The sequence below is a fragment of the Pinus tabuliformis genome, chromosome 6 (genome assembly GCF_031772625.1).
Source record: "Pinus tabuliformis cultivar Carrire ecotype Pingquan chromosome 6, CPIR1, whole genome shotgun sequence".
Taxonomy (NCBI): domain Eukaryota; kingdom Viridiplantae; phylum Streptophyta; class Pinopsida; order Pinales; family Pinaceae; genus Pinus; species Pinus tabuliformis.
The window spans coordinates 174,005,760-174,028,609 of NC_142292.1; the positions used below are offsets into that span (position 1 = coordinate 174,005,760).

General features: G+C 32.2%; 1 protein-coding gene and 1 pseudogene across 1 annotated transcript; both read left to right on the forward strand.

Moving 5' to 3' along the window:
• Nucleotides 1–7,487: 7,487 nt before the first annotated feature.
• On the forward strand, nucleotides 7,488–9,115 carry LOC149257979 (COBRA-like protein 4; annotated as a pseudogene).
• A 6-nt stretch (nucleotides 9,116–9,121) lies between these two features.
• On the forward strand, nucleotides 9,122–12,207 carry LOC149257980 (protein MOTHER of FT and TFL1-like). Its single transcript, XM_089394475.1, has 4 exons — nucleotides 9,122–9,406; nucleotides 9,519–9,580; nucleotides 11,731–11,799; nucleotides 12,027–12,207. Exons 1-4 carry the CDS (start codon nucleotides 9,206–9,208, stop codon nucleotides 12,205–12,207), a joined length of 513 nt encoding a protein of 170 aa, XP_089250601.1. The 5' UTR covers nucleotides 9,122–9,205.
• Nucleotides 12,208–22,850: the final 10,643 nt, after the last annotated feature.

Here is a 22,850-nt window from a genome sequence, read left to right on the forward strand (position 1 = left end):
TACTAGTATAATTAATTTGTACTCAACTTAGGAAAAGTAGTTAGTGTCAATTTAAAATGTTCAATAATAGTAAGAAAAACAATATTAATATATTGTTAAATAACTTTATAGGTAAGATTTTTTTTACACAATCTAGTATTCATGGTCATATTTAATACATAAATATAAATTTTAATGGTAATAGAAATAATGTAAGGAATTTAAGTTTTAGATGAATGTTAATATGTTCTTTTCAATATAGTATCCTTAAACATTACAGGGATAAAAACTAAACATGTGTAATAAATATCTTAATCATTTTTCTCTCTTTCTTGTTGTATTTGAAAATAATCAAATTGTACTACTTTGTTACTATTCTAATTCATGATTTATTTTCATCATTAAAATGAATAGTAATTGAGACGAGAGGCTCATTTTACAGCCCAATATGGGGGGATGTGTAAGTTTGTCTATCCGTCTGTGCCCGTTTAAAATAAAAATTATGTTCTAAATAGAAAAATATAAAAAAGAATATTTTGTAAAGTAATTAGAAGTAAAAAAAAATGTGTGAATCAGAGGTTTAAATCTTATAATTTTCAAAAGTAACTATTGAAGATTTATGTTAACTAATTTATGTCAATATCAACTTCATATATATCTATATATATAAAAAAAAAATCTTATGGTTAAAATTATTATTTGTTCGTATATATACTCTATTTAGCATTCAAAAATATAGTTTCAACAATTAAAAATAACAAATTGTATCTTTCACTCTAAATGTGTTTGGACTTGAAATTTGATCCCTACATCTGCACTTAAAATGGATCTATGATGGTATATATTGGACACATTACTATGATCATTTGTCATTGAATAACTTTATACTTAATATATAGCTTGCATATTAATATATTATTCATTAAGTAAGCCTCAACCAACTTCGTTTCTTACATAAAAGTACAAATAATAAATAAAAATAAATTATATTCAACATTTAATTTGATCCTAAAAAAATATTTTCTCCTTAACTCTAAAATGGTGCAAACTTCTTACAATAGTATGTAATGATGATGGTGATAATAATGATTATCATCCACTAAGACCAAATATGGTATATAAGAAGGTAAAAAGATATTACTAAAAGTTATTTTGAATTTTAAATTGTGCCAACATTGTTTTAGTAATAATCGTAAATCAACATATACATGATATTTACTATATCAGATTATCGGTTAATAATAGTTACACACACATCATTATTTTCATAAAATAACCTTAACAAACTTATCTTTTTAATATAAACCATAAAAATATTAAAATAGATAATGTAAGGAATCCAATATTAATATGTGAAATATTTTCTTTTTCAAGTTTATATAAATTTGTTTTATAAAGTTTATCATGATAATTTTTACACAAAAAATGGTGAATATCTATATAAAAATTAGTGAACTAAGTGGCTTTCTAATTCCTCATTTAGAAAAAATATAATCTAGTTAAAGTTCTAAATAATGGTATATATTGGACACATTACCAAAAATTTCATTTGTCATTAAATAACTTTATACTTGTTTAGATATCTTCGGCAAAATCACATAACCAATATTTTGTCGATGCGTTTCGAACCAACCAGTGTGGTTCATCATCAGGACAAGTTGAAGAACTGATCTGGCTTAGCGAGAATAAATAGAGTGTGCAGAGATTCCAACAGCTAAATCCTAACGGCTAATTTTGACCAGGTCAAACCACTAAATTAGTTAGTTAATATTTCTCGAAGAAAGTAAAATTAGGTAAATCAAGGAAATTCAATTGTTAATGAAAAATAAGAATATTATTAATATTATCCCAATTAATATTATAATTATAATGGTCATAATATATAATAATTAATCTATAATCCATTATTATTCCAATATAAATTACAAGTAAAGATAATCCATTACTAATATTTTTAGAATTTTATTTATCCTAGGTAATTGAGTCATAATTATTTAATGGTAAGATAGAACATGTTCTTTAGAATAAATCATATATATTGTTTAAATTAATTGGTCATTAAAATGATAAGTTATATAAAAACAATATATGTTTATTAAATCATCTATATCTACCAATAATTAATATTATTGGTGAGACTGGTCGCTCGATCAATCAGCGGATTAGCGAGCATTCGGCTGACTTAAGACATGGGAGGACCAAGTCCTCGGCCCTGGCTGAGCATGCGGAAAAGACTATGCATCATGTGTGTATAGAGGAGGCTCAAGTCATTGCCAGAATTGCGCAGTTTCACCACCGCAAGTTTAGAGAGGCCATGGAGATTGAGAAAAGGTCGATCAATCTTAATAGGGATGATGGCTGGAAGATTAGCAGTTGCTGGGTCCCTGCCTTGTCTTCCTAACCTTTTTTCCCTTTTTTAGGTCGTAGGGTTTCTGTTTTTCCCCCTCCTTTTTTCTCCTTTGGCAGATTTGTCCTGTTATTATGGGGTGTTTGGGTCATTATTTTGCTTTGTTTGAGTTTCGGGCTTATTATTGTATTAACCTTACCTTCTAGTGGGCATATTTGTTTTTTCCATATTTCTCTATTTTTACTTTATATATTAAAATCCCCCTTTAACTAATAACTAGAAAAGACCCGCTTTATTCCTCCCTATATTAATGACATAGTTAACTGTAATAATTTTGGAATAAATATATATTGATTAAATAATTATTATTTGAATTTTGACCATTAAGTTTTAAGGATAGATTTTGATATATCAACCCTAGATTATGACATTCATCTTATAAGTAATAATATGTTTACCTATAGTCTTAGTTAACCTCAATATTTTATTGGAATAATAAATATAGTTCTAATATTGATTATTTGACCATTAGGTTTAAATTATTAGTTATGATATTAATAGACCTAGCTTTAACGACCCTAGATTATGGATTTACCTAATATAACTAATTTCTAGAAATATTAATGGTTTAACAATTTGTTTGATAATATTAATTATTGGTAGATATAGATGATTTAATAAACATATATTGTTTTTATATAACTTATCATTTTAATGACCAATTAATTTAAACAATATATATGATTTATTCTAAAGAACATGTTCTATCTTACCATTAAATAATTATGACTCAATTACCTAGGATAAATAAAATTCTAAAAATATTAGTAATGGATTATCTTTACTTGTAATTTATATTGGAATAATAATGGATTATAGATTAATTATTATATATTATGACCATTATAATTATAATATTAATAATATTCTTATTTTTCATTAACAATTGAATTTCCTTGATTTACCTAATTTTACTTTCTTCGAGAAATATTAACTAACTAATTTAGTGGTTTGACCTGGTCAAAATTAGCCGTTAGGATTTAGCTGTTGGAATCTCTGCACACTCTATTTATTCTCGCTAAGCCAGATCAATTCTTCAACTTTTCCTGATGATGAACCACACTGGTTGGTTCGAAACGCGTCAACAAAATATTGGTTATGTGATTTTGCCGAAGATATCTAAACAATGTTATGGATCACAGAAGTCTAAATTCCTTAATAACTTTATACTTAATATATATCTTGCATATTAATCTATTATTCATAAAGCGAGCCTCAATCAACTTCTTTATTAACATAAGTGTACAACTAATAAATAAAAATAAATTATGCTAGTACTCACATTCAACATTTAATTTGATCATAAATTTATTTTTCTCCTCAACTCTAAAATGGTGCAAACTTTCTACAATAGTATGTAATTATGATGGTGATAATGATGATTATCATCCACTAAGACCAACTATGGTAAATAAGGAGATAAAAAGATATTATTAAAAGTTATTTCGAATTTTATTGTTATGCTGAAAAAGCATTAAAAGAAGTGTTTCAATATCATCATAATTTTGTTTAGTTAAACAATCAAAAAGGTTGGTACAGTCACAAATATATTGAAATTTAATTCTAATACCAGTATAAACTCGATGCTTTGAGGGTTTTTTAATCTTCAACCATAATATAACTAGTGTTGCAAAGGTGATAGACTTTTAAATTGTGCCAACACTGCCTTAGTAATAATCATGACTTTTCACATACATGATATTTACTATATCAGATTATAATTAAATGGATTAACAATAGTAACATATGCATCATTATTTTCATAAAATAACCTTAACAAACTTATTTTTTACTATAAACCATAAAAAATATTAAAATAGATAATGTAAGGAATCCAAGATTAAAATGTGAAATATTTTTTTTAGCAAGTTTATATAAATTTGTTTTATAAAGTTTATCATGATAATTTTTACACAAAAATGGTGAATATCTACATTAAAATTAGTGGATTAAGTGACTTTCTAATTCCTCATTTTGAAAAAACTTAATTTAGTTAAAGTTCTAAATTCTAGATCCACTTAATACTTCCATATTTAATGAAATATGTGTTTTTTACTTGTGAGGATGACATTTTTCGATCACTATGTTTACTTTAAGATGGTTATAAGGATTCACTGCAATATAATTTTTCTTTACAGGTTAAGTATTGAGCTTTTAATTGTAATGAACAACAAGTAATTTGAATGTTTAAGGTTTTACTTGAAAGACATATATATTTGGTGTTACTGATTCTATTTTCTTATCGGTTTTTTGGTCAAGGTTTTCTTATTTTTATGTTATTATGTGTTTTCTTAAGAATGTACCCATGGGTGTTACCGATGCTACTATGGGGGATTCAATGATATTCACTACTTTTATGGAAATGTTAACAAATGCACGAGGGCAAGACGTTCCTATGATGATGCATGAGGTAAGCTTGAATATTGTCTTTTATATGTTCAATTATCTTATATTCCTTACTATATTATGCTACTTTATGTTTGTGGAATGCATGCAATCACTAAAGTCATTCCAACCCCTATAACACCTTATAATACATCTAAGATAATGATAGTGGTAAAACTTGATCAATATTTTTGTGCATTTAATTAACTTATTTCACTATATATATTTATTAATATTTGTGTTTTTACTAAGCGTGCATTTTGTTGGCATGCAGGATTCATTTATGCCCCTCAATACAACCAATGTTGGCATGTAGGGATCATTAATGCCCCCATATACATCTAATGCTATGCAAAATGTAAGATTCAACCATTTATTTGTGTGAGTTTGATTATGTTATTTGTTGAGAAATCTAGGGCATATATTTAATAAAGTTTTTGCACAACGACTCCATGATTTATGAGGTGTTACGAAGAGCTACATCATGCCTTCAAATGGATCACCCCATCCATTTTTTCTTCTTGTACATACAATACTATTTTAACAAGTAACCCAAGCAATATATTATTCCAAAACATGATGTCAAGTTACTTTTCAAAGGTTTTATGTAATCAAGAGGCCTTTTTAGGGTTTCTTAAATTCAAACCTTAGATCATACTCTTTTCCCTTTATGTCATTCTAGAGTTTATCCCATGCCCTAGAAATCAAATCATAGGAAATAAATAATTAAGATTAAGGTTTCTAAATACTAGGGTATTTCTTAAAATATAAACCCATAAATTCAACCCTACTACATCTTATGATGGACCCTTTAAAAGAAAATTATTATACATACCTCATGGACACCTATCTGTACTAATTAGTATTTAGTAAACAACACTACATGGTAAACAGCAGAGGCCCCTTCATAAAAACCACTTACAACTAGTATTCCCCTCCGCTAACAGCTTGTGGTTTCAACATAGAGCTGTTACAACTCAAGGAGGACAGGAAGCTGTAAATCCATGTGGTCAACTAGAAATAGCCCAGCTTATTCATCGTGATCCTGAAAGGTGTGCAAGTGTTTAGCTAATCCGACATCAAGATGTTGACACCGTAAGGTTGGAGGGCCATTGTTACTGAAATTCATCAATGTAGATATGTTGATGAGGGTATGACCAGAGCTTACTTATATTGAAGCATGTGAAGGGATTGAAGGGAGAAATGGTGACCAAATCTTCCATAATGTTGGGTCTTGAAGAATCTGATAAAGAGATAAAGAAAACAATGAACGACACATGTGCTATGGGTGTTGATATCCTTACAATGGAACAGTATTTGCAGCTCATGGCTTTCAAAGAACGAAATTTGATTAGTATTGTTGATACAGACTCTGGAAAAACAATGGCATATCCTTTACCTGCTATTGTTCATGTTAATATGCAACCTTATCTAGCTTCAGATTCTGAACCCTGAATGCAAGCATTCTTGCATTCATAGTCGCTGCATTATTATTTGCGGAAGCTTACGCACACCTTTCATGAAGAAAAGAATATGGTGCTATTACTATTGAGGAAGCTAACTCCATGACAATGTCCTGATTGTTTTGATTGACATTGCTGATTCTTTGGGTGATAGTCAACAATTTGGATGAATTTCCTGGCGATAGATTAGAATCTGGATAAATATGATACCAAAAAGAAACTTCTTTGTAGCTAAACTCCAATTCATGTGTAAATCACACCATTTCTGGATTGAGGATTGTGAAAGCAGGTTTACTATGGAATAGTTTCTGGTGTTGAATCGTTAGGTCTCAAAAGATATAGGCCTATAATATTGGTTAAGAGGTGCCTCAATTTCCACTGTTCTGGACCTGTAGCACTCAAAGGAAGGCATAAATCATGCCAAGAATATTGTGGCCAATAACACTGGACGGGTAAGGAAAATCGCACAAGTATAAACTTGTAATGTCAATAGAGAAGGGGTTAAAATATGTAGAGTGCCCCAATCCAGATCCACCACATCTATTTAGCTACCATAGCTTTATCACACAGATCTTGTATATACAGCATGAAAGGGTATTCAGATTTATTTACGAAAAATAGAAATCAATCTTAGATGCCTTATAAAGTATTGATTTGGCCGTAGATTCAATGTGTACAAGGTCAAGTTGCAGATTGGGTATGGGCATATTTTAGAGCCCAGTTTTGATACAGAGACAACAACTCTGAGCAAAAATAAGGAAAATTATTTTGTGATTTCAAGTGTGACTGCTTTTTCCAAATATCGGTTGAGTTTTTACTGCATTTTCCCATTCTTTTATGTCACTCTTGAAGATATTTTTACTGCTTTTTCCAATTCTTTTATGTCACTCTTGGCCTCAGAGTTAATCGTTTCTTTGGATATTTTTACTGCTTTTTCCCATTCTTTTATGTCACTCTTGGCCTCAGAGTTAATAGTTTCTTTGGTCTGCCAGTTGTTGTTCTTCTTCTTCTTCCCTGGCTTTTGGCAAGCACTGTTCTTCTCCACTTTCACTACTCTGTTTGAAGAATGAAGAAACCAACCATTACAGGCCTGCAGGTTTATACACTTCAGTTATTGGTTCTTCATCATAAACTAATGTTTTCTCCATTCCCATTCCCATTGCATTTGTGGAGCTACAGCTGCTCAGAAGGGTTGTTGAACTCCTCCTCTGGGGTTTCTGCCTGATTCATTAATTGATAATATCAAAGGCATCATGGAGAGAAGAGAGTTAAAGTCTTCAGAGGGAAGAAGTTGCATGCAGAATTTCCATATGTTGATCAAGAATGCAGCTGGGTTTTTCTTGGCATTAACTATCTTGGCTATTGCATTTTCACCTGCAGGTGATGTTTCAATTCAGGGGTTAAATTTTGCTAATTTCCATTTTACATGTTTAAATTTTGCAGTTTGTTTTCTATAACACGCCAAGATTTATAATATAAACTTATTTTTACCATAAAATTTGGCAAAATTTTAAGTTTTAAGATCAATTTCCATTCTTAAACTTTTCCATCCTTATCAAGGATATGAATACAATATTAACTTAAAATTTATCTACATTGTGTTCTTTACAGGTGCTTATGATCCACTGGATCCAAATAGTAACATAACGATCAAATGGGATATTGTGTCTTGGCCTGTAGATGGATATGTTGCAAGTAATGCCCTTTCAACAAATAGGTCTTGAATTATAATTCGCCCTCCTCATTTTCCTGAAATAGATGTTGAGCTTTTCTAAATTTCATTCCTAGTAGCCTACAATTTAAATTCTCAAAGCTTGACATCATGACAAATTTGGAAAACCTTCAAGTCAAGTAGAGTTTATTTTGATATTGATGAAAATTTCTGATAAATTGTGTTGTATTCATTGGTATGTTCGATATTTTGAGTAAATACTTCACTCATTTTTAATTAGCTTTATGTCCTTGAAATTAAGTAAGTATTCACTAGAAACATTGGTACAATTTACTAAACATTCCTTGAAAATCTTCATGCTAGAACTTATTTCACTCTTTGCTGATTCTAATGAGCTTCCCTCTGTAGGTGGCTGTGACCATGCACAATTTTCAGTAGTACCGCCATATACCAAGCCCCCCAGGATGGACTTTGGGTTGGTACTGGGCAAAAAAGAAGGTCATATGGGCTATGGTTGCTGGCCAGACAATAGAGCAAGGAGATTGCTCCAAATGGAAAGTAGGTGTTCCACACTGTTGCAAGAAGGACCCCACCGTTGTTGATCTCTTACCAGGTGTGCCTTACAATCAGCAATTTACTAATTGCTGCAAAGGTGGAGCATTGGCATCTTGGGCTCAGGATCCTCCAAATTCCATCACATCCTTCCAAGTTAGTGTGGGAAATTCAGGGACCACTAACAAAACTGACAAATTGCCAAAGAATTTCACTCTGAACGCTCCAGGACCAGGTTATACTTGTGGCCCTGCTAAGATTGTTAAACCCAGCCTGTTCTTTAGTACAGATCGCCGTAGAACCATTCACGTTCTGAGTAATAAACTGTTATAATCCCTCATAATTTATATATTTGTGAATGTTATGTGTTTCACTCTGAGCTGGCTAAGTCTTATATTTGAATTTCCCTTGTCCTTGTGCAGTGACATGGAATGTAACATGCACATATTCTAAGTTCCTGGCTCATAAAAGTTCAACATGCTGTGTCTCCTTATCATCGTTCTATAATGATACTATAACACCATGCCCTGCTTGCACCTGCGCTTGCCAGAACAACATAACTCAACCTGCTTGTATTGAGTATGATTCTTATTCCCTTGCAAATTCATTCAATTTATTTACATGCCATAAGACACCTCCACTACATTCGCCACTTAACTTGAATCGACTTCGACTGTGAATTTGAAGGAGGTGAGAAAGGAGAAGGAAGGAAATCAGGAAGCAAAATTGGGATTCATCTCTGTTGCAATGGCTCATTCAGCAGATCCCCTGGTAGTAGGAAGAGTGATAGGCGATGTTATTGACATGTTCGTGCCTTCAATGGACATGGCCGTCTACTATGGATCCAAGCAGGTCACCAATGGCTGCGAGATCAAGCCCTCTGCTACTGTTGACCGCCCCAATGTGCAAATAGCGGGTCGACACTTCGATGAGAGTCTCTATACTCTGGTACCCATTTCATCAATAATTTAATTCCAACACCTTTGGTTTCATAGAATGAATATTTACATATAAATTTGTTATGGGTCTTCTATGAATGCATGCATTTACATTTGATCAGGTAATGACAGACCCAGATGCTCCTAGTCCAAGCGAACCCAACATGCGGGAATGGGTTCACTGGTATAATAAATTCCTTCCCTTCTCCTTTCTTCAATTTATACAAACATGCAGGAATGGCTTCACTGGTATAATAAATTCCTACCCTTTTGCTCTCTTCAATTTATACAGACAATACACTAAAAAAAATTGAAAGAGAGACACTCTAATGGTAATAATATTTGGTTATTATTACCAGGTCTGATATGCACATCGAGGTTGCAGAGTTCATATCTCCAGTTTTAGTATTCTAATATGCATGTTTGAGCTTCACAGCCTCTGCAATCTTATCAAAGTTTCTAGTGCATATTAGACTAGATAGGTCTGATTTTATTTGGTAGTGCTCACATTCAATTATAACTTGATGGTGTCTAAACAATGGCACCAGTTTAGATCGTGTTGTGCCATTGTCCATATTCAATGAACTCACTACCTTTGTCCATATTCAACGTACTCAGTGCTGCCACAAAATGGCACATACATAGAAGCTGAGTCATTCCCATCCTCACATAGAGTTGCCAGCACTTCCTCTTCCTCCTTTTGCATTTGTACTATCACCACTTCATTGCATATTTGCCACACCATACTATTTAGTAATTTTATATGGGCCAATACACTGTCCTAGTCATCCCAGCTGTATAATGCACAGTTCTACTATTGTAACACTAACATAGGCACCAGAAAGGATTAAAAGTAAAGTAGGATGCTAAGACCTTAATGTCTTTGCATGTCAAACACTATGTAATAAATATTCAGGTTTGCACATGGAGTTCATAGGTTCAAGGGTAAAACATTGAGATCTATGGCCAGCCCTAATAGATTCAAGGTTGTTTGCTTCTGGACTGTAACACTATCTAAGAAACATTTTGTTTGCTCATTGAGTCTGTCGATCCAAAGTTAAAATCAATATTATCTAATAAAGAGTTTCTTTTCAGCAAGAGCTAATAGATTCAAGGTTAAAACATTCAGGTCTGCAACTAGAGTTAATAACTTAATAGATCCATATTCAAGGTTAAGACATCTTTTTTTTTTGGCCTGGGAAACACTATCTAATAAATATTCAGTTTGAAATAATAGTCTTTGGACAATCAAGTATTATTTAATAAATATTTTGAGTATTTTCAAAAACCTAGCGATCATATATTCACTTTTAAAACATTAAAATAACAGTTTTTGTCTTGTCAAAATACCATATAATTGGTACTAGAGAATAATAGATTCAAATTTTTGAATATGAGGTTTGCACACAATTATTATTTTATTCTGGTTAACCAAAATAGATCTGGTGAAAATGGATCTATTATTTATGGTAGTTCTTTAAATTTGGTATCTCAGTGAACTTTGCACCCAACTTAAAAATAGATTGATAAAGATGGATATAATGCTGGTTGGTTTTGGTAATGGGAGTTTATTCATAGTTTTTCTTATAATTTGGTATCTCTTTGAGGTTTGCAGCTGGTTGATGGATAGATCGTAGTTCAATTGGATCTACTCTAATTTTCATTTGGATTTAATACATCATGGATGGCTTTAATACATCATGGATTTTTGTGGACTTTAATGGTTAAGAAAATTCTATCATAGTGTATTAGGTTAAGATGGTTTATTTACTTATTTCTCCTGTCTTTTGCTTAAGTTGATATATTCTTTGAGATTAAGATGCTTTTTTAATAGGTTTGATGAAGATTAATGTATTCTAGTTTACTAGGTTAATATTTTTTGTTTTAGTAATTTTTTTGTTCTCATCATCTTAAAGATAACATGAAGTTAAGATGAATCATTTTAGGTCTAAACTTTTTTGGTTTTAGGTTTAGTTAAGATTAGTCTCTTCTAGCTTGTGAGATTAATTTGTTTTATTTTACTTTTTTACTTTTTTAGTTGTTTTTACCTAAGGTGATAAACTCTTGAACTGAGATTTTTTTGTCAGTTTTTTTAAATACTGACTTTTAAGCATTGAGGTGTGATATTTTCGAGGTTTAGATAGATTTATACTATCTTTAGGTTAGATTAAATGGAACTGATATTCTTACGGAATAGATAGATTTTTACATTCTTATGTTAGATTAAATGGAACTATGTTGGATTCTACTAGGTTATTTACAGTTGTTTTAAGATAATGGTCAATAAGTTGAATAAATAATAATTTTTGTTTTTGTATTGGTGATCCCACTCACGATAGTCACTAATATTCCTAGAGCCACAGATGTAGCTCAAAGCCAGCTAGCCTTTTCACTTGGTGGATTGTGTGGATTACATAGTACTTGGCCTTCATTCCTTCTATTTTTAACAATTCAAAATGTTGTTTAATTTCATATTTTATCTCAGTGGTTGAGTTTACAAGTTTTTGCAGGGCATGAAATAGATATGTTGTGATTTGTGACATGATTTACTTTCTATCCCATTAACTATTTTGGTCATATTTTTTTTCGCATGCTTTGTAATACTAAGTACTTTTCCTGTCTATTAGCAGAAATCATGAAGTTCGATGCGTGCAAAGGAGTATTCTTCTGGATACCCTTGCAAAAGAATTAGCTCCAGGAAAGATCAGATTCAATGCTAAAGTTTTTTCCATTCAACAGTATACAGATTCTTATTCAACTATAGTAAAACTGGGAGATGGAACACTTATCAAAGCTAAGGTAGCATCTTAAATCCAAACTTATGACTCCCATTTGAAGTAGTAAAAATTGGGCGTAAATTTAGTAATGAATTGAGTCCCCTCTTGCTAAACAAAGGTAATATTAATAACCCATATGCGTTGGTTTCAAAATGATTTTATTTATTTATTTTTAAATAATTTTTTATATTGTCTCTAGAGAGACAATAGTTTCAATTATGATTTTATTTATTTATTTTTAAATAATTTTTTATATTGTCTCTAGAGAGACAATAGTTTGAATTATGGACATATTGTCTCTATAGAGACAATATGTTTTTAATCTCAGCTATTGTCTCTAAAAGGACAAAAATGTAATTGTCTCTAAAGAGACACAAATGAAGTTGTCTCTAGAGAGACAAATGAAATTGTCTCTAGAGAGACAAATCAAATTGTCTCTTAATAGACAATAATTCTTGTCTTTATAGAGACAATAATAATATTTGCTCTATATTGTCTTTACAGAGACAAATTTTTGAGACATTATATTTTGAGACACCCGCTTAGAGACAATATTTAAGACAATGCACAAGTTTCTTTTTGTCTTAAGTTAAGACAATTGACTCAAATATTGTCTTAAAACCCCCCTACATGTAGTAGTGGCATCAAAATCCAACCCATATTACTTCAATTGATGAAGTATTTATACAATTTCCTCACAAAATATCTTGATAAAAATATCAAGAGTTATTACAAATATCTGAAAACTGTATTACAAAAATAGAACACAAATAAAAGTAACTAAAACTATTTGAAGAGTTCTAGTACTATCCTTGAGGATTTTTCTGATAAAGAAGAGAAATTCGAATTTGGTTGCAACTCATATTTGATGAGGTGGCCTCCAAGTCACTAACGGTCTTTGAACTTTTTCCTCCGGAAATTTTGAAAAATAGGGTCATGTAATACCTTTGTGTCTCCCAAAACATAATAGATGTTAGAAACGTGCGAGAGGTTTTTGTAAATTATTATGTTAGCAACAAAAACCTATTTCATGTTTTGAAAATTTGTTCCCCCCTACTCGGAAACTGCATTTGAAAACCCTGGATAAAATAAGGAAACTTCTGGAAAACATGCCTGCAAAGATTCATCCAAATATCCCAAACCATAACCTCTGTTAATCTGAGGAACAAAAACCTCCTCTAGTTTCCCAAGATTCATCTTTGTTTAGCCACCATATTCTCTGCAAAAAGGTGACTAAAACATGAAATTTCTAGAAAACAAGCCTTCAAAGATGTAACTGTATCTCCAAAACCATAACAACTGATAGAAAACTAAGAGTGGGTTTTGTAAATGAGGATGTTATGAACAAAAACCTCTTTCCATTTTTGAAAATTCATTTTCAGTTGTTTGTAAACCATGTTTGAATTTACTTTATTACATCATTTAATCATGTTTAAATGCATGATTAACTAAATCAACCAGCTAATGAGACTTAAATTTACATTTTGAGGGCGCATTTTACTCTTGCAGACCCATTTATTATTTCTAAACTACTAAAACCTATTATATCAGCAAACTTAAATTATCAAAACTAATCATGTTACAACATTGGCTCCAATGGGCACTGCTTCCCCCTGTGGGATGCAGAGAACTAGTAGACCGGTTGCCTTTAGTGTTGGGCATGGAGTCATACCATAAAACCACCAACCACTAATTTTCCATCTTATGTCGAAATATAACGAATCTCCATGGATCAGTGTTTTCATTTGAATACTCTGCTACTGCACACTACACACTACAACCTACAACTGTGAAATGCAACCATATGCCTGCACTAATTCAGATACTCTTTCATACTGAAATCTGAAAAATGAAAATTTCTAAAGACTGAAAATATAAGTTGATCTATCATATACTCTTCAAATCACACCACTCATAAACATCGAACACGTTGATATACTACATACTGAAACTCAAAATATCTATTTAATCCCCACACCTCTATCTAACTGAACTGAAAAAATTTACACTATTAGGTGTAATCCGCTTTCCAATGTAACCAAGTGCGAAGTGGATTTATTGACAAACCATGTTGTGAGGAGCTGAAAATCTGAAGAATATATACAATATGAACATAAAATCCCATGGAAAACTTATACTCATAGGTGTACTTTAAAAGTTGCATCCTCTGTAGACATTTTAAATTTTTGACCATGGCTGAGAGGGAGAGACATATACTACTGATTGAAAGTATCAATGAACCTTGCATAGCAGTAAAGGTAGTTGAAATTTCGAAACAGTGGGATTGATCACCCAGTGGAATCGCCATATGACAAAGTGGAGTCACCAGGTGAAAGAAATGCAACCAATAATAAATGTCTACTCCTTGTTCACCATAAAAGAATAGATCTAATCTTTATCATTCCCCGTAGATATATATATTCGTTACTTCGCTCCCTGGCAAGGATGCCAGATTTTGTACCTGTTTCCCATAGGCAGTCCTTGGATGCAAAAACTATGCCAGGAAACCAACTCAACTAGCCTTTAGGTTCAAGCTGGCCCTTGAAACAGAGGGGGCTCCATCAGTTGTTACGAGGCTTTGTTTAACGTTGTTCACCTATCACTGAACAAAAGCCTTTGAAGCACAATGGCCAAATTTATGGTTTTATTGGGGATGGTTGGTGATCAATGACAATCCCTAATCATGATTAAAGGCCTCTCTCACAGGGTCCCTTCTGAAAGTGTCAGCTTCGAGCCTGACAGAATGACTTAGCTTTTTCAAGAATTATGGTAGAAGAATGTAAGGGGATTCCTAATAATTGAGCAGTCAGACTGACTACTTAACAACTAGGGAAATTTAGATGTGTGTAGAAGATTTCTACAACCCAACAAAAACATATTCAAAGGTAACAGAAGGCCAAAGTGAAACTGATTCCAAGAGGAGCTATTTCAGACAAATAGTCTAATAAGCTAATCTCTTTCTAAAGGTTATGATTTTGCAGGGAATTACAGGGAGATTAAGACTTAATCTACCTTACCCAAACCTTCCTACAATTTCTTTGAACATATGTAGAAACAAGTTATGAAAACACTAGAAAGACATACAAGAATCACAAAATTTTGTCATAACTGGAGTTGGAAGGCTTTCATTAGAATTCTATAAGAGAAGCTATTACATAGTTTAAGAGCCTTGGCATCAAAATCCAACCCATATCACTTCAATTGATGAAGTATTTATACAATTTGCTCACAGAATATCTTGATAAAAATATCAAGAGTTATTACAAATATCAGAAAACTGTATTACAAAAATAGAACACAAATAAAGGTAACTAAAACTATTTGAAGAGTTATAGTACTATCCTTGACGATTTTTTTTTATAAAGAAAAGAAATTTAAATTTGATTGCAACTCATCTTTGATCAGGTGGCCTCCAAGTCACTAACTGTCTTTGAGCTTTTTCCTCCCGAAATTCTGAAAAATAGGGTTCTGTAATACCTTTGTGTCTCCCAACATAATATATGTTAGAAAACTGAGAGAAGTGTTTGTAAAGGATGATGTTAGCAACAAAAATCCTTTGATTTTTTGAAAATTCATTTCCCCCTACTTGGAACCTGCATTTGAAAACACTAACTAAGAAAAGGAAAATTCTGGAAAACATGCCTGCAAAGATTCATCCGAATATCCCAAACCATAACCTCTGTTACAAAAAGGAGAGAGGTTTTTGTATAATAGAATTGTAGGAACAAAAACCTCCTCCAGGTTCCCAAGATTCATCTTTGTTTAGCCACCATATTCTTTGCAAAAAGGTGACTAAAACATGAAATTTCTGGAAAACATGCCTTCAAAGATGCATTTGTATCTCCAAAACCATAATAGCTGTTAGAAAATTGAGAGTGGTTTTTTTACATGAGGATGTTATAAACAAAAACCACTTTCTTTCTTTTTTAAATTCATTCGCGGTTGTTTGTAAACCATGTTTGAATTTACTTTATTACATCATTTAATCATGTTTAAATGCATGATTAACTAAATCAACCAACTAATGAGACTTAAATTTACATTTTGAAGGCACATTTTACTCTTGTAGACCCATTTATTATTTCTAAAGTACTAAAACCTATTATATAAGCAAATTTAAATTTTCAAAACTAATCATGTTACAACAACTGCTAGAACGGGAAAATTATTTTGCCTCTTTAATTTTGCTAGTGATCCTAAAAATTTGGTGGGAAACTTTTGACCATATTGTTTAAATAAAATGAAAAAAACATAAAAAAGGGGTGGTGTGCTACCACCCCCAACGAAATTTTTATATGATATAGTCAAACAAGGCGGATGGGCCACCCAATGGCAGACCCACCCAACCAAACGGCACAACATGGCAGAATACAATGGGTTGACAGGGTTTGAACTCACGTCGACCAGTGGCCAGCCTGCCCAATGTGGCAGCCTAATCAAAACAAAACCAAACTAAATGCGCCTCTACCACCAAATTGTGTAAAACACCAAAATCGTTATGTAACCACAGGAAATTTCAAGTGAGGGCAGGGTTGGAACCACCGACCTCCCTTGCCCAACTTAACCCCGCCACCAATGGCCCAAGTGGCTTGTCTTTGTATTGTTTGTGAAAAAACACATATTTAAACCCAAACATTCATTCACCTGGGACAGAAGAGGCAGCGCTGAACCCAATAATAGTGAAATTCAGAAGGCATGTTTTTGAAGACATAACCATTTTGAGAATATTCATTTTGTAGAAGCTTGAGGAATCTAAAAGATTCCCTTGGAGGCTGATTTTTTACAAAGGTAGAATGATGCCAACTTTATAGTCATTTTTATCAAAATTTTACAAGGAGCACGATGGTGGACTCAGAATGGTCATCTGAGCAGCAAGATTTCAGGGAGTCATTAATAAGGAATCTTTGGAGAATCTTTGAGATTCCTGAGGGTCCAGATTTGACAGTGTTAGAAAGGGGTCAAGTTTATAGTTGTTTAACATGATTTCGTGCCACAAATTCAACGATGATGTCTGTTTTTGTAACTAAGATTTGCATTTTCATGCCATCCCCGGAAGTGGAGGTATATGATGTAGTGATGCTATGTCTTTCTTTTGATTTGCTAAGATGATGATTTTGTTGTTGAGATCCTTGTTACCATTATGTTGAAAGATACTTGTATGCCATGTCATATGAGAATTTATTATCTTGTCATGCTGAAGGAGGGCCCATATGAGTGAGAGCTCTTATAGGAGAACGTCTCATGGAGGGAAATCCCACTCTATTTGAGGGAGTTTACCCTTGTAATGACAAATAATGTACCATGTACTTAACATCATTCTTCAACATTTAATGAAGCAGCCTCCCCACTCTTAACATCTAGCCCGTAGACGTAACCCACACTTGGTGAACTTCATTATCAACTTGTTTGTGTTCTTTGATTTGATGGTTGTCATTATTTTTCCTCTTCTTTAAAGCACGCACATACGGTTTTTCATACTCTTTCACATGAAATTTTGTTAACATCACAGAATTAAAAGATCTTGGTTAATTCTAGTAGCAGAGAGAATCCAGATCAAACTATGAAAGCAAAGTGCCTATGGAGTCTCTGGTATTCTCAAATCCATCTTAAAGGGTTAAAAGACATTATGGAGTGACGATAAATAAAGGAAAATCTTTGGATGTAATTCTAGAAGAAATTTAGGGAAATTTGTGTTACTACAAGATTGTTGCAAGATACCTCCATTATGCTACACGAAACTTCTACCAAGCTTATTTCTCGAGTTAACCTGCCAAATTCCTAAGCTAATAAAATGAAAATGTTGCGGGAATTTTTTATATTAATTTTAATTTTTTTAGGATTAAATCTATGTGGAACCAACATGAAAGATCTTCATTAGCATGTGCTAAAATTTAGCAGAAATTTACAACTAAAAACCAGAAATTTCAGAACAATGAAGTAGTAAGTTGATCTAAATACTAAAATTCCTCACCTAATATAGTGAAAATGCTATGGGGTGAATTTTTTTGATTAATTTGAATGTTTTTAAACTTCAACATAAGTGGAATAAACTCAAAATAGGTTCATTAACATGTGCTAAAATTCAACAAAAATTTATTACTGAAACTAGAAATTTCATAATTATAAACTAGTAAACTAATCCAAGTAACTCAATGATGAATATGAATTTGTAGAGTTGTTATAAGGATGCTTCATAATTTTAACTATATGTATGACCTAAAAATCAAATTATTTCAATCATTTAACTAATTTAACCTACAACAAATGAAGCATGAATACTAAATGCAAAAATACGAAATGCAAGAATAAGATATGTAAGTGACTAAGAAATGCAAAGAAGATAAATAAATTGTATAGTAAGGACCTGAGGCTCCTAGGATGGCTAATCCCAAGGATACTCAAATTCCTATGAGGGAAACCAAGCCTCAGAAGCTGGAAATGAAACCAAACTTCATTACTCAGATCAAATCAAGTACATGCCTGCTATAAATGAAAGTAGAATTGCTAAATAACAATTTTTCTTCACAAGGCCAAAAATTTCATGCCCCTAGGAGCTAATTTGAATTGGTACTTATACAATTTGATGGGGAAGCATCCCCCTTGAAAGGAGGCATCTTTCCCCTCCAAAATCCCTCAAAATGTGGATCTAGTCCTCAACAATAGGAATCTTCTTTAAATACTGAGTTTTGATTTCTCTTGTAGCAGGGAATACATCCCTAGATTTTCTCAAACAGTGGAGCTACAAAATTTGTTCAATAATTGTATAATATCCTATTCATTTGTTGTTCCATCAAAGAAAGTTCTGAAATTCTCTCATTCTACATATCTTCAAAATTCGCTCAATATTCTCTCAATATTCTACAAGTTAATTAATATTAGGCACATGATAAGCAATTATCTCTAAACCTTCCTAAGAACTTATTAAAGCTAAGAAAACAATATTAAGTGTAAAATGAGAGATTTAATATAGCCTTTATGTGCCTAGGAAAGGTTAGATGGGCTTTATTTTGCACCGAATTGGGAAGCCCATCACTAAGTTCCATTGAGGCCTGTGTGCTTGCTTATGTATAATTTTTTAGGCGAGTGGGCCATTGTATTGATACATTGTAAGACCAAAGTTCCCATGTGATTAGGCTACATAGACTATGTGGTAAAAGTTCAGTGAGCCTAGTATACATATTATGTAAATACAATGGGATTAACATAATACCACCATGGTTGTAGACCGAGGTACAAAAAGTGTATGGGGGGCTAGGACTCCATGATCATAAAAGTGCTTTGATACATTATAATATTATAGTATATCATTAAAAAATGTAAAAGTAAGGGGTACCATTCCTATAAAATGGAGGTTCTCCTATTCAATTGGATGTGGCTAAGTGGGGACAAGTGTCTATATGTGAGGGCCTGGAGGGTAATTAGAGACTCATAAGGGTAGTAGGAACTCTTGGAAGCCACACGGTCTGGGAAATACATGGTCGACCAATTTGGTCACCCTGGAGGTAGTGGTATCGCCCGATTGACTGTTAGTGAAAAGAAGGGGGTGCATTAATTGAGTGCGGGGCAAATGGGGCATATGAGATTATTGGTTAGAGGTTGTTATGGTTTGGTACCTTGGCCTTATTTGTATCTGGTTGTGGATATGTACCTGGCTTTAGCAGGCATTACCATCATGGAGTAATGTCCCTAACTCGAGGGTGATTGAAAGCTAAGAGAGCACGAGTAACATGGTATATGGTTGGATGGTATGTCTAAGTCATATAGCTAGTCAACGAATTTCATAGATAAGTGCTTGAAACTTGTCATCTACATGTTTTATGTATTATCTATCATGTTATTTTACTATCTTGTCATTCTATATGTTTGTATATTGTGATTATGGTATCAAAGTCAGAAGCGGTGGCATTGCCTCAGTTGGGATACTAGGGGGTGTTACACAAGGCATTATTCTTATTGTATCTCTTTGATAATTCTTTTTCTTTTTTGGTAGGTAAGCACCCACGGGGGATTAGAACCAGTGACCTATCACAAGGAGTGTCTTAACAGTGCACCCATTCACCGTCAATCCAAAGCCCCATGGGCAATCTCTTTGACAAATCAATATATCTATATATATATATATATATATGTATATATGTATATATGTATCTATGTATGTATATATGTATATATGTATATATATATATATATATATATATATATACATATATATATATACATACATATATATATATATATATACATATATATACATATATATGTATATGTATATATATATATATATATATATATATATATATATATATATATATATATATATATATATATATATATATATATATATATATTCTTCCTCCCCCCTCCATCACCATGCCACCTAGTTACCCATCCCACTTGATTCCCTTACCCTTGAACCCTCCCACACCGACAAGATAAGGAAAAAAAAACTCTCTGGTTTATTAACCTTTTAGCATCTATTAAATAATTAAATTGTATAATTAAAAAATAAAATAATTATACATGAAAACTTAGAAATATTATTATACTTGAAAGCATTGTATGTTTTCTTTTTCCCATTTTTAAGTAACAATGTGAAAAATATTACATAGAATTAGATTTTTTTTCTATCTTAAAAGATAATGCCAAACATGTCAACAACTCAAAATAATTTAATAGCATATATGATCAACATCATTACCAACTAATTTAATAGCATATATGAATTGGTACTTATACAAGTTGATGGGGAAGCATCCTCTTTGAAAGGAGACAACTTTCCCCTCGAAAATCCCTCAAAATGTGGATCTGGTCCCCAACAATAGGAATCTTCATTAAATTTTGAGTTTTGGCTTCTCCTGTAGCAAGGAACACATCCCTAGATTTTCTCAATCCTGAGATTCAGTGGAGCTACAAAGTTTGTTCAATAAATTCATAATATCCTATTCATTTATTGGTCCATCGAAGCAAGACCCTAAATTCTCTCATTCTAAAGAACTTTAGAATTTACTCAATAATCTCTCAATATTCTGCAAAATAAATAATATTAAGCACATAATAAGAAATTATCTCTAAATCTTTTAAATCTTGTTTAGTTGTCCTTGAATGTTGGCTTATTCATGCTAAGAGTTGTGTTGGACCTCTTTGGAGCTCTATTTTTTGTGTCTAGCTAGTGCTTGAGCGCTAGTGCTTGAGCACCAGTGCTTTGTTCGTGGTGTTATGTATCTTGGTCAAACATAGTTTGATTTTCATTTGCATTATGACACAAGCCCCATGCAACGTCAGCGCATGAGGAGAAGAAGGGGAGGATGGGGAGGATGAGGCCCCTAGGACCATAATCGAGCCCATCAGTAAGCCCAAGAGGTTGATGAGTCATTTCACTCGTATGTTCCTCTTGATATTCGGAGTAAATTTCAAAACCTTGAGACCATGGCATCTAGAGAAAGAAATTTCTTCTCATATTCAGAGCTAGTGGAGGAATGTGGGCAGTGGATTTTGGATACTAGCCAGGCTGAAAAAAGTAGTATCTTTTCATTATTTATTTATTCGAAAATGAAAACCTTGATAGGAAGTATTCTTATGGAAAAATAGGATGATAGGTATAATGTTTTTGCTAGCCTTCATGATGTGAAAATAGAATAGCATAACTTGTGGTTCTATGTGGAGAGGATGGATACTTTCCTTCCTCAAAATGAGTGTCATATTCTATGCACTGGCACAACGTTTGAGCCTCTAGGATCTAGTGTGAGAGATGAGACAAGTGTCACTTCTTCTTATTCATAATTGTTAAATGTTGGTTGATATCACTTCTTGTGATTCATAATTGTTAAATGTTGGTTGATATCACTTCTTTGATTCATAATTGTTAAATGTTGGTTGATATCACTTCTTTGATTCATAATTATTAAATGTTGGTTGATAGTTTTTTGTGGTATGATGACTCCATAGACACTGTAGTGCAGATGTTACAATTTTTGCAATTTTAGAGTAATAACTCTATTGGCAGATGGTCAAATTATATAGTTTCCCAATAGGTAGGTTGCTCTATAACTCTATTGGGAGATGAACAAAATTATATAGTTTCCCATTCGTAAAGTTGCTCTAAAAACCATGTACGAAAACTTTGATTTTGTTAAGCTATACAATCTTACTTTATATATATATATATATATATATATATATATATATATATATATATATATATATATATATATAATAAACACCATTGTCAATTAATTATTTTGTGTGATTAAATATTAACTTTCAAACGGTATCCAACTCTGGATAATTGTACAATTTTTTTAGTTTGAAAAAGTAAAACATGTTATATGAAAGCAGACTTTTTCATTCTTAAAAGACAATCTAAAACAAACTCCGGATCATTGTACAATTTTTTTAGTTTGAAAAAGTAAAACACGTTATATGAAACCAAACTTTTTCATTTTTAAAAGACAATCTAAAACAAATTAGATAAAGGTAGACATTTTCTATTTTTGAATGTCGAAAGAAAATACGCAACTGACCATATCCTCCCGACAGACATATATATATATATATATATATATTTCACAAAACATAACTATAGACTCTAGACTCTAACTAACCAGAACTCTGACACAGTCGTATGCGGCAGAGGGGATTCGGTGGGTGGACCTGCAACACCGGGTCATTTACCATAGT

Coding starts and splice junctions, on each gene's coding strand:
- LOC149257980 (XM_089394475.1), top strand. CDS start 9,206: ATGGCTCATTCAGCAGATCCCCTGGTAGTAGGAAGAGTGATAGGCGAT. Junction 9,407..9,518: donor ATGAGAGTCTCTATACTCTG/GTACCCATTTCA, acceptor ACATTTGATCAG/GTAATGACAGACCCAGATGC. Junction 11,800..12,026: donor GCCTTTTCACTTGGTGGATT/GTGTGGATTACA, acceptor GTCTATTAGCAG/AAATCATGAAGTTCGATGCG.